At 34.5% G+C, this 12,628-nt stretch overlaps 2 protein-coding genes across 3 annotated transcripts in view; one reads left to right on the forward strand and one right to left on the reverse strand.

The window, feature by feature from the left end:
- Positions 1-12,628, forward strand: part of LOC108734684 (muscarinic acetylcholine receptor gar-2) — a 155,827-nt gene that overhangs the window by 76,710 nt on the left and 66,489 nt on the right. The window lies entirely within an intron of this gene.
- LOC108734697 (aminopeptidase N-like) lies at positions 3,397-11,697 on the reverse strand. The gene is made up of 11 exons (XM_018466345.2): positions 11,176-11,697; positions 10,956-11,105; positions 10,589-10,900; positions 10,192-10,532; positions 8,159-8,421; positions 6,569-6,764; positions 6,227-6,504; positions 4,585-4,928; positions 4,379-4,525; positions 4,139-4,214; positions 3,397-3,735 (listed from the first exon to the last, which is right to left on the reverse strand). The coding sequence occupies exons 1-11, from the start codon at positions 11,664-11,666 to the stop codon at positions 3,430-3,432; spliced, it is 2,904 nt and encodes a 967-aa protein (XP_018321847.1). The 5' UTR covers positions 11,667-11,697; the 3' UTR covers positions 3,397-3,429.

Here is a 12,628-nt window from a genome sequence, read left to right on the forward strand (position 1 = left end):
TAGAAGGTTTGCCTATATTTGTTACAACTGACAATTAATTTATAAAAAAACAAATAGTAGAAAGAAAATTACCTCGTTCTTCAGAGAGCGTTGGATAACATTAAGTGACTAGTCACTAGTGAATATTGAGAAAGGCTTTAACTGGGGTTTACATAAGGGAATATTATCTGATAAAAACGTACTTGAAGTCAATTAAATGAAATAAATATTAATCTTTTTTAGGCAAAGTTCATTTATCACAAAATTAAGAGGCTGATATGGTTACCTATAAATTTTAAGCATTCTAAGCAGTCTGATTTTTTCAATTGGAATGCTGTTATCTACTACAATCTACAATTAGATAGACATAGTTGTTTGTTAAAATAGAATCGTTCGTGAATTATCGATGATATGATGATGATAATCATGATATTTTAATAGAATAAAATCAAACTGGAATAATATATATTAACATTACATATTAATATTATTACGATAGAGTAAACTAAGAACTGTGACTGAATTTGCTCAATTCAATGTGGTCAATTAAAGATAATTGTAAACTAAAGAATAGGGGAAATATATATCACCAGTATATACGAATAGTTATAAATAGAAAACCATCAATGACTAATCAGGCTTGTTTTTCAACTGCAAAGGATTTATCGATTGAAATATTGACTTTATACCTTTGAATGATTACACAAATGCTTTACCTAAACCACTTGTAAATATTAGACTAAAGTAAACATTGCTAAAGTGGAATAAACTAAAACAGTACCTATGTAAGGTATCATAAGTGTTTGTTGTTAATTTTACAACCGTTTTATTGCTCTTATCAAAGCTTATATCTTCATTCATAATTGCTTTTATCATTTATGGATTAACGTATGCAATTGATCACCGGATACAAGAAAAGGAGTGGTATTATTTTTTCAAAAAATTGAATATCATCAAAGACATCATTTAATTATGTCATTCAGTCACTTATCTACATAGCTTAGGTATCTTATTCCAGTTATTGATAAAATAGTATTAAACGTGTAGCAGGAATATACAAATTAATATACCTAATAGTTCATTATATTTTTTTTCAGAAGTTGATGGAGAGTTTTAGTTATTGAAGTATTATATTATCAAAGAAAACTGCTCTTTAAACGTTTACAATCGGTTGATACAGTTTGGTGAATTTTGGATTCTTTACTGAGCTTTTAATTCCAGTCAAATTATCCCATGTGTGTGAGTCGAAATAAGAAGTAGGAGAGCGCATGAGACTTTTAATTTAGATCTCTTTACTATTTAACTGTTAATACTTTTGCGTATTCTGTCCTCTCTGTAAGAAATTTCATGCTGTATAAAAATAGCCATTTTCATTATCTCCTATCTATCTTAGTTTTTCAAAGGTAAGTAAACTATTTCTCAATCCATTGAGCTTATAATGTTGAAGGTTTACGCATCTAATGTAGTTGTAGTTGTAGTTACAAAAGAATTTAAAAAAAGATGGTAGGAGTTGAAGTATTCTTATGAAAATCATTATCATGTTGGGTATTACATAAAATATTGATATAGGTGAACAATTTAAGTATTTACGCGAATATTTTATGATTTTCTCAATTATTTTAAAAGGGCATCATGAGTTTTAGGTACACCCTAGCAATTGTAATGTGCATTCGTTCTGCCTTTGTTTAGTATCACTAGATTAATAAGGAACATTAAGTTCTACTATTAGGCTATACACCTTGCGCAGATTGTTTGTGGGATTAATTGATACACCTGCGCTTTCCAAGTTTGCCACTTCATCATTAAAATTCACATGAAATAATGGAAGTAATCAATATTAATTTTGTTTAATGATCAAACCTAATACGGCTTGGACAGGGTGACAAATCGCAGTCCATTTGAATACAAATATGAAAATTTTTGTTTGACTTAGTAGATATCAGTTCTTTCTTATAAATTTAAGCTGGTGTACCTGGAAATTGTTTTTGTTCTTTGATATAGAATGTGATTTAAACACAATTATAGTGTTCTATAAAATTATTTACATTTGCACTTGGATATGCTCTTGAAACCGAACAATCTACTGTATTTCCTATATCAGGCTTGGCTAATATGTCGATCGCGATCAACTGGACTATCGTGAGGTCAATTTTGATCGATCATCGATTTTACCTATCAACCCATACCTTGCTGACCTAGAGGTTTTCTGACACCGCGTTCTTCCCCCTTAGATTACGTCTGCGACAACAAGTCGATTGCTACACACTTCTAAGATAAAATGTAGATTTTATATAAGTACAAAAAAAATGGCAACCTCTAACCTATATGAAGACGGAAGATTATAATTGAGTATTTCGTTTCAATTAAAGGTACCTATAAACAAAAATTCTTATCATTAAAGTTCTATTTTTAGTAGTTTTATTATTATGAAATATATATCACCGTTTACATATCTACACTCATGATATTGCGCTGTTCCTTGGAAGTGGAAAGTACATCGATAAATAACGGACGAGAGGCGCACTTTATTGTGTCCTTGTTACAGTAACTTATTCTATCGTGTAGAACGTAGTTTAAGATTTCTAGACTCTCCTAAATCTTCCTTAAAAGCATTCCACAGGTCGGCTTTTATTCCGAAGTCGACTTCTGCGGAAATGTTGTTTTCAACTTTTACCGATGCGAACGAATTCACAAAACTGTTCTGGCAAATGTTGAAACGTATAACAAAATTGGATTAAATTCAAGAAGAGGAACTAGAGAGCAACGTTTGATTTTACTGGAAAGATAAATCAATGTTCCACTGTTTTACTTTTAGAAAGTATAGATCTCTGCAGATATTAATAAAATTTTTCTTAGTTCGTGGTTCATCATAAATATAAAAGAAAGTTTTTTTGCTGTAAAAGTTACAATCATTGTTAATTCAAAATTGGTTTTAAAATTTGTACAAATTTACATTGCAGTTTGAATGTATGGGAGAACATATCTTTTTTCAGTTACAATGTTAAGCTAGGGTTCCATACGTCCAAATGAAAAATGGAACCCTTATGGGATTTTTTTATGAACAAGTCGAATCCAATAAGGATAAATTTTCCGTTGTCAGTAGATAGATTTTCCTGGCAGCAATCAAAATCTTCTTGCTATCTCAACAGAACTGATTCTGGATAAAACATTAAAACAATTCGTTATTTTCTTCCTTGTACAAATGGACAGACGAAATGAAGACAAATAATAGGCGAAAGCAAGTAATTTGTGGAATATTACTCACCTAGAATGTGTTTACATGATCCAAGAGAACCGATGACTTCTCGAAAGCATTTTGTTCTAACCAGTTTATTTTCTAGTAATTGTAACCAGAACACCAGAACTAACCGGTGTCTTTTGAAGAAAAAAATATTTCCTTTTAGAATATTATCTATATGTATTAATTATTTATGGTTTATTAAATTCATTTTATGTATACAATAAAATTAAAGTACAAAGTAACAGAAGTGGCATAATCCTAACGTCGATAGACCCATTGTCAGGAGGCGCAGGAGTTGTAGGACTAACAGTTGTGTCAGAAGTACTGACGGTTGTTGTTGGGGTAGGAGAACTGGTGGTGGGTAGAGTTACCCTTTCAATCAACCAGTTATTAATTGCATCCTGATAGTTAGCAATCCAATCGTTTGTTTGGTTTATGTTACTAAGAGAATTTCTAAAGGCGTTGCCGTGTAAATCCCAGCTTGATGAATCTTGGAGTTGCAAGATTTGTCTGAACTAGAAATTAATAATAGTAACAATGCTTTAGATTATGTAAATTGTCCATTCCAAGTCTTTGTCAATAGCAATCCATTTACGTGAGTGAATTAATTTTTGAATAATTTTACCACTACGGATATCTCAAGTTAATGAAGAAAAATTGCTGCTACTGTCATGCTCTCGCCGGGAATTGAACCCAGGTCCCTTGGCTTCATACGCAATTGCTCTAGCACTAAGCTGCGAGCGGTGACAGTAGCAACAACAATGAAACGCACATAACTACGTAGGTCACCGAGTCGCCACTTTAATGTTATTGCTGTCTTATTTTAGTTCGGTAGTAAGGTATTACAAAGAGTAGGAGAACGGAGGACTCTATGGAAGTCAATAAGAAGTTTTAAGAGTACCTATACCTACAACTTACCAAATCTTGACGATCGCCTCTTGTTAGTCGTAGTGACAGCCCGTTTAGAATTGTGTTAACATTCCTTGTACTGAAACTGTAAAAAGAGGAAACATTATTTGTACTTGAGTCAGTTTTGGAAGACGAGGTCCGTCCTAAACCACTTGATTAGGAAAGAACTATCTTAATACCTCATTTTGAAGTACAGTTTATTGAATGTTCGCCTTCTTAATTTGACCCTGCTAGTTATTACTCACTTACCTAGCAAATAACTGGGCAAAGTTCATGTTAAGTGCAATGTCAATACCATTTTCACTGTTAGTGTAGAGACCAGTTAGTGCTCTTAACCTATCAGCGTTGGAAAGTAGTCTCCATTCTGTTGACTGGGAAAAGGCCATGTCAAGGACCCTACGTACGAATAAAAGGATTACTTTATTTACATTTATTATTTCCAAAAGTGAACAAACCTTTGCAAGAGAGTTGAATTTTCCGTACAAGAGAGAGCATTTAGTATACGATTTCTCTGCAATCTTTCAGTTGTACTAGAAGTGTATAAATTGTACAAATAGTTCCATTCTTCTTCTCCACCGTTCCTCAACCCTCCGCAGTAAACCGCCGATTGTAAATCAGGTGAAATATGTTGCCAAGTACGTAAATAATTGCTGGCGGATTGTAAGCAGGCTTCGTGATTAAGATTACAAAGAGTGGTCAAAATTTGTTGTCTGTTTAATCTATCTATGTGATCATCGATGTTCGATTCGTAGGGAGTTAGGTAGTCGAATGCCGCTTGGAGGAGGTTTCTTGTAAACTCCTAATAATTACAAATATAATAGTAGAAATATCAATCAGAAAATTAATGAATGGTTCTGTTAAAAAAATCTTGTTTGTTGTTGAAGTGAAACTCCTTTATCGACGGCAAATTTGCTGGAGTATAAAATGGAAAAATGTAACGTCACGCGTCACGCATCACGTGTGACCCTAGGTGGATATGTCCAAAGAAGTCATTTTAGCAAGTATCAGAAGCTAACCTGTTAGTAACCCGAAAATTGCCATTTCGAGAAATTGTCAGCTGATCGCGCCTATGTACACTGTGCTGTATATGTATTGCATATGCGTTTGTGGTTGTTTGTTGTGATTTGAAGTTCCTCTCTGCAGTTTGGTATGACTAAACCAATATTCCTCATTCGTCCGCTCGAAATAAAGTTGTACTTTTCTGGTGTTTAGTAATTTGTTGATGCAATAGTTTAAGCCAATGTTTTTTTTTTTTGACGTGACAACGTCTTATAATTCGATGGAGCCGGCTGCACGCACGAAAAAACATGACTCATGCGGCGTTACCTCGCTCTGAGGCGTTCCATTTAAGGCTTGAAGTTCAAGCGAGAGCGCGGAACGAGCGACAAAGAGGGACAATCGGCCTCCGCGTTCGGCAGCGTTCGGCATCTGTCTCTCTCCTACTTGAGTGAGCGATGCGTCCGCGTGGACAGCTGCTATACAATAATACATTTCCATTTACCTCCTTCTCTATATCCATACAAAATATCTATCAAACAAATAAAATTAAAATTTTCTTTTGAAAAATGAAACCATTCCATCAGTATTTTCTTATGACGTTGTCACGTTCAACTATCGTCAGTAAACCGACTTTACAGACAACCGATTTTTTAAATACTACTTTAGTGTACAATCTTTTTACGCTTGTAGACTAATACACGCTCGCTTCTGTTTTAGATAGATAATCTTAAATTAATGAAAAGAAAAATTGTTGCTGTTGTCACGTCCTCGCCGGGAATCTAACTCTCTATACACTATTGCTTTACCGCTAAGCTACGAAAGGTGACCGCAGCAATAAGGACGATCTGGCCTAACATTTCAAAAGCGTTTTCATATTTTAATATAAGTAATTGGTCGATTACGTTTGATTCTTCCTTTCTGCATTTGATTGAGTCCCCATCAGCCAAGGAATCACTGGAAGACTATCAAGTTTAATTTACTGTTGTCACTTAATAATTGACGGGGTTCTTCTTTTTTGATCTGGGTTTTTGTTTGGACATTCTATTCATTATGTTGTTGAGTGTTCTGTATTTACGTATGAAAAAATTGAAAACTCACCCTGAATAATGCTATGTTCGGAGATGCAGAAAGAACTCTATCGAGGAAGGCAAGATTATTGATGAAGCTGTTGAGTGGTACATAGTCAGTTTCTCTGTTTAAATAGCTAATTAAATCAAAGACCACTTCATAATTTAGTCTCCCTGCTCTTGCAAGAACTAAAGCGTCATCAATTAGTTGAGCTCTGTTTGATGGATGAATGTTGTTAAAATTATCTCTGTTTAAATAGTTTGCTATCAGTCCCCAATTTTCTTCGTCATAATTAACCCTATAGTACCCTAAAAGGGTAACACAGTGTTAGAAAATACTGTAAAACAATTATTAGTCGATACCTGTACATACCAGTTTGTTGTATATTGGCGATTATCCACTCTCCTGGATTTACATTGGCAAAAGTAGTTATTGATTGGGAATTTTCTCTAAGCAAGAGTATCGGGGCGGTATCTTCAAAGTTCGGGTTGCTGGATATTACAAAATTTAATGGGATAATCCAGGTTTCATTCGAATCATATGATGCATTATCTAAAAGAAATCGCTCCTGAAAATAATTTTTAGATCCTTTTAACACACGGTTCACAAGAAACAAAATAGAACGTCATTTAAAATCTGTAATATAATACGCAAAAACGAACTAAAGCCTTTGCTTAAATTTAATTGCAATTGTTTTTATTTGTTTAATCACCAAGTGGCTACTAAATATTTTATTGGCCATACTGGCCATAGTATTTTTTCAGCTGAAATTAGGAATTGATCATTTTGACAAATAAAATGTTTTATAACTTAATGTGGGGTTTAATTTCGTTATTAATTGAAGCATTTTATTGTAATATTTAACCAAATATGGTGTTTGTGAAATTTATGTAATTTTGTCAGTGTTAGAAATTAAAATTAAATGCAGCGTTTAATATTGTATTAAATTATTAATACGAAACATGGACAGTGGGAGCGGCGGAAAAGAAAAGGTTAGAAGTGTTCGAAATGTGGTGTTATAGGCGGATGATGAGGATATCGTGGGTAGAAAAGGTTAGAAATGAAGAGGTATTAGAAAGAATAGGAGAACAGAGGACTCTGTGGAAGTCAATAAAAAATAGGCGAGGTAGGTTGGTAGGACACCTTCTTAGGCATGAAGGTCTAGTCAGAGACATATTAGAGGCAGAAACAGGAGTTAGGAGGGGTAGAGGTAGACCTAGATTAGATTACTGTTCGCAAATAGTTAAGGATGTGGGTTGTTCTAGTTTTAGGGAAATGCGAAGATTACCTCAGGATAGGAAAGAGTGGAGGTACGTGTCCAACCAGTCTTAGGACTGATGACCTTATGATGATGATGATGATGATGAAATTATTAATTTTATCTAAATAATTGCCTATTAGTTTATTAGAAAAGAAGCATAAGATATTATGGAAAGCATATCAATTGTTTATATACGATAGTACCTAGGTATTTATTGCATTTTCATTTAATCCAAAATGGTATCGCATATTTGTGGTACACGAGGTCTATGGGATTATTTGTAAGACTTTTTATAACTTATTTTTACAACACAAAGTAACTAAGCAAGATTAATTAAATTTTCGGATGATTTCACTGTGTTTGCTAAAAGATTAACGATTATATAGCATTATTAAATGTCTGTATTAAATTGGTATTATAAAACAAAAAATAAGTGTGTCAATCTGTCTGCCTCAACCGATCACTATCTAATTTTTATGAACATACAATTAGAAATTTGAAATTGGCTACGATAATCAGTAATTGTTTCTCAATTTGTTTGATGAAAACTCATCACGAGTAGTAATAAAACACCAAAGAGTAGTGGGTTATAAAGATAAGGCAAAATACCTGAGTATTTAAATTAAGTGTAAACCTGTACAAACGACAATTTCGAAAGTCACAAAAGAAACAATTTTATTATGTTCTTATTTCTTATTTACCTGGGCAACGGTGACTGTTCTTGTTACTGGAGCTACCAGGATGGTCACAAGTGGAAAACCTGCTTGTTGAGTCCATGTTGTCATGATCTCTTCCAATGGCCTACCTAAATTTATGCCAGCTTCTATCACAGCTTCGTCGAGAGCGCTCCATAGCTCATACTCGGTTGCTGCACTGAATGAGTTATTTACCAGAAATCTGTTTAAACCTCTTTGAAATACTGGAGTTGTCAGAAAATGTTCAACCATTCTTATTACTGATCCAGCTGGAACAGAAAAAAACAATTGCTTCTGTCACCTCTCATCTGAGAATGATAAGAAATGAATACTCATTTTTAATTACTGTAGTCAATTATAACTTTATTAGGTCTTGTAAACTAAGTGGGGTTAGTTTAAATTCTTTATATCTAATTTGGAAACTTTATAAAGCGAATAAATTTCCCTTTGTTTCCAATGTGAAGAAATCTTATCTCATGCATTGCCAATGAGGAACGTTTTTCTCGGACAGAGCACTACATAGTAAAATCTTCATTAATTCATGAAAAGGGATTCGGTTCGAGTTAGAAGGTTTGCCTTTCCTTTAACAGACAAAAATAATTTTCAACGATAAATGAACTGCCTGACTGACCAGTTCTGTTTCCAATCCTTGAAAGGGGAGGCTCTAAACTAAATCCAAAACCTTTTAAAGGAACTAAACAATGCAGAAAAGTGTCCCATTTAATTAATGGTAATGAAGTTTCTGGTGAATGATTTTCATATGATACTTGAGTTAAATAAAGATATATTTTCTATTTTACTGTTGTTATTTCTAGTCCTTGAAAGGGGAGGCTCTGAACTAAGTAGGGGTCGTCCAAAACCTTTCAAAGGAACGAAACAATGCAGTAAAAAGTTTTTGGTGAATGGATTTCATATGATACTGGAGTTAAATAAAGATATATTTTCTATTTTACTGTTGTTATTTCTAGTCCTTGAAAGGGGAGGCTCTGAACTAAGTAGGGGTCATCCAAAACCTTTCAATGGAACGAAACAATGCAGTAAAACATTAAGTATAACTCCTGGAGAGGTTTGACGTGAACGGTTTTCACGTGGTACTGGATCTAACTGAAGAAGCATTTGTTAAGGAAGAAAATGTCCCTATTTGGGAACGCAATTTATCAACTTATGCATGCTGTATAAAAATGAAATATCTGACTCTTAGGTGTTCCTTTTTATAATGTTTTCGGAATCTATATTTTGTGAAGGTAGATAACATTTGAGATGTATCTAAAATCTCTACGCATTTTGGACAACAATTTGGTGTTAGTAAAATAGTGCTAAAGCTAATTGAAGAATTAAGATCTTTAAAAAAAGCTTTGTCACATCTGGAGATAGTGGTTGTAGCATATGAACTAGTACATACCACACATACCACTGTCCCATAAGAATGAGCTCGTAACAATTTTTTTGTACATTATAAGACTTCAAATATTCATAGATTAATTTTCTTATTTCTGATACTTTTGAACTATTTTGGTAAAAGTATCGTTTGATACTTTGTGAAATCTTATGAATGAGGTGTTCCAGGTAGATTTATTTATATATTTTAAATAACTGTGTTGCGTTGTCACATGGGGACATTGAATTGTTAAATAATTTAAGGTCCTAGACATTGCTATATTTAGGGGTAGAGGTTGTAGCATTTGTATGAACTATTAGAAACATACATCATGCACCACTGTCTTATAATGCAAATTGCATTCAAGAAATTTACTTTACAGTAAAGTATACCGCATGGTTGGGTAGCTTGGTTCCATAAGGGTCTGAGAAGTGGACGGTGGGTGTTGTGAAAATGTGGTGGTACAAGAGAGTGTTAAAAATACTGTAGATATATATTGTAAAGTACCAGAAGAAGTAGGAGAACAGAATGAATGCGAAATTTGCCTCTAGATAGGAGATAGTAGGGCTTATAAAGATGATGATGATGATACCTTTTAAAGTGCCTCAAATATTCATGGATTTCTGTGGCGAAATTCACCCTAATTTGACAGAACTATTACCTTTATTGTATGCAATCCTGTCAAATAATGCATTAATTTCATCCGGTGTTTCCGCATCGTAAGTCATTGGTCGTGCGTTTTGTAGCTGGTCGGTTGAAAAAGCCGATTGTAATGTAGAAAGTGCGAACCTTTCCATAAGTCTCCAGGAGGGTTGCGCTACGGACGCCCCATAATTTTGTAAATATGTCGCAAATCCCTCATTAATCCACACGTAATTCCACCATAGGGGACTAACTAGGTTTCCGAACCATTTGTGTCCGTATTCGTGACTTATGATGGTACCGATTCCTTGCTTCTCCGCGGACGTTGAAACATTTTCTTTTGAGAAAAGAGACGATTCCCTGCCGATAAAATTAATCGAATATTCGGGTGTTTCGGTAGATTGTTTTATTTTTACCTATAAGTTACCAGGCCCCAATTTTCCATGGCTCCATTACTAAAATAATCATCTGGAATAGCGACGTTGTCTAATTTGACCAATGAAGAATTATACGCTATTCCTAGGAAATTTTCAATTGCTGGTAATACTTGCAATCCCATTGACAATGCAAAATCTCCCCTACTCTCGTTTATGAATTCTGGTCTGCCATGTACTGCTTGGTACCCTGAAGAAACACTTGTGAATTCCGAAACGACGAATGCAACAAGATACGTTGACATTCGGGGGGTGACACGAAATAGATCCATCCGTTTATTGTTCATATAGGGCCTAATAATGAATATTTTATGGTCAAATCGTAAATAAGATTTTTTTCATCTCTTACATTGAAATATATATGGGAGAATTTGATAGCGAGTTGTAATTGTTCGGCCTTATTATCGTTATTTCGAATTCGGCTTTTAATGCTGGCTCATCAAAACATGGAAACGCTTCCCTTGCATACGTGGGTTCGAATTGGGTGACTGCTAGCCACCTGGAATATTTAAATATGAAACCACGATGTGGAGTGTCGTTTCAAAAATTTCTTTCTGAATGAAACTTACCTAACGTTACCTTCTCGGTCGGTATATTGGGCTCTGTAGAATCCATGGGAATCTTGGTTCAAAATTCCCTCATACAGTATCAGTAAAGTACACTCCGAACCGGGCGCGACATTTCGAGACAATGTGATTACAAGAAACTGCCTTGCAAGGTCTAAGAAGCTGTACTCAATGGTTAAATTTGAATAATCTTCTGCTGGACTCGCGCAGTTTATTGTTAGGTTTTGAAGTGTGAGCTCAACACTGTGGAGAGTGATGGTGTTCGTTTCATTGATCACTTGCAAATTGATTTCAGCTATTCCATCGAAGCCAAACGTGTCGAATTCTGGTTCCAGTGTTAGATAGTATTTTATTGGTATAACATCGTTTGGAAGACGGTAACTTCCGACACCTTGCCTTTCAGTAATTTCAGTTTTCTCAAAGTCTGGCAATGGAAACTGACCATCGGCCGGCAGTATTATTAGGATAGGCACCAAAATCGCGACCCACAGCATGTTGTAGTGGTGTACTTAGAAAAATGATTCTGCAAACCGTGCAATTTTTGAAAGGTCTTATTTACTTGGAAAGATAAGATACTGGCCCATTTATCTATTCATATTAATGCGGTAGATCTTTTTTACTGATAGCGAATTTAAAATATATTTTAAAGCTTAATTGGATTACTGACGATAAACTTGATAAAGGGCTACAATAAAAGTTTTAAAAGATATCATAAACATGGGGATTTTAAATATTAATTTTCGTATCTATTGGTAGATTAGGGATACTGTGTTTGAATCCTTATTGAAGATATATCATGTTTTGCATTTTGCGACGAAAATATCGACGTCCGATTCATTTTCTTCGTAATGTATCCAAGTAGGTTTTGCTTTTGTGTCACACAAGTCAATCACAAAATCATTGGTGTCATCAATCTTAAAGAATCATCTCATAATCATGCTTCCAAGTCATTTAGTAACGGGAACTCGCCTTCTTTCGTCAAAGAATATTACCAGTGGCATTTACAATACACGCAAGGTAATCTCTGCCAAATTTTTCAACTGGTCCAACCACTTTTCGCGCCATATATCCGGTGGGGATGCAACAGAGGGCGAAGAAGAAGCGGAAGAAGAAGTGGCTGAGGCGGACGAAGGATACTTTGAAAATGAAGAGTATCATCGACAATTTGTAGATCCGAATGGAGTAAGTCAGTTTCCTGGAATAACACAAATCCCTACAAGGGAAGGTTCAATCATGTTTCGCTTGGCTTCGTTAGATAGGGGTAGTTATCAGTCAGAATGGATGCAAAGGTCACCATATAAGACAACCAGCAAGCTTCCTTCCAAACTGCAGTCTCTTCACACAAATTCCAAATACTATTTCCATTCGAGAGTGCCCAAAACTTGAAGCAACCCATTGTGCAACATAAGATACATATGTAAAGCCATTCGAAAAATATAAAATAAAACAGCGGAAA

Source organism: Agrilus planipennis, unplaced genomic scaffold (assembly GCF_000699045.2).
Source record: "Agrilus planipennis isolate EAB-ADULT unplaced genomic scaffold, Apla_2.0 scaffold66, whole genome shotgun sequence".
NCBI lineage: Eukaryota > Metazoa > Arthropoda > Insecta > Coleoptera > Buprestidae > Agrilus > Agrilus planipennis.

Bases quoted from the DNA above. Each gene is read 5' to 3' on its own strand.
- LOC108734697 (XM_018466345.2), bottom strand. From the start codon at position 11,666: ATGCTGTGGGTCGCGATTTTGGTGCCTATCCTAATAATACTGCCGGCC. The intron at 4,929-6,226 runs GTGAGTTTTCAA...TGTAATTATTAG, and splicing joins CGAACATAGCATTATTCAGG to GAGTTTACAAGAAACCTCCT. The intron at 4,215-4,378 runs GTAAGTGAGTAA...CTCTTTTTACAG, and splicing joins TTTGCCCAGTTATTTGCTAG to TTTCAGTACAAGGAATGTTA.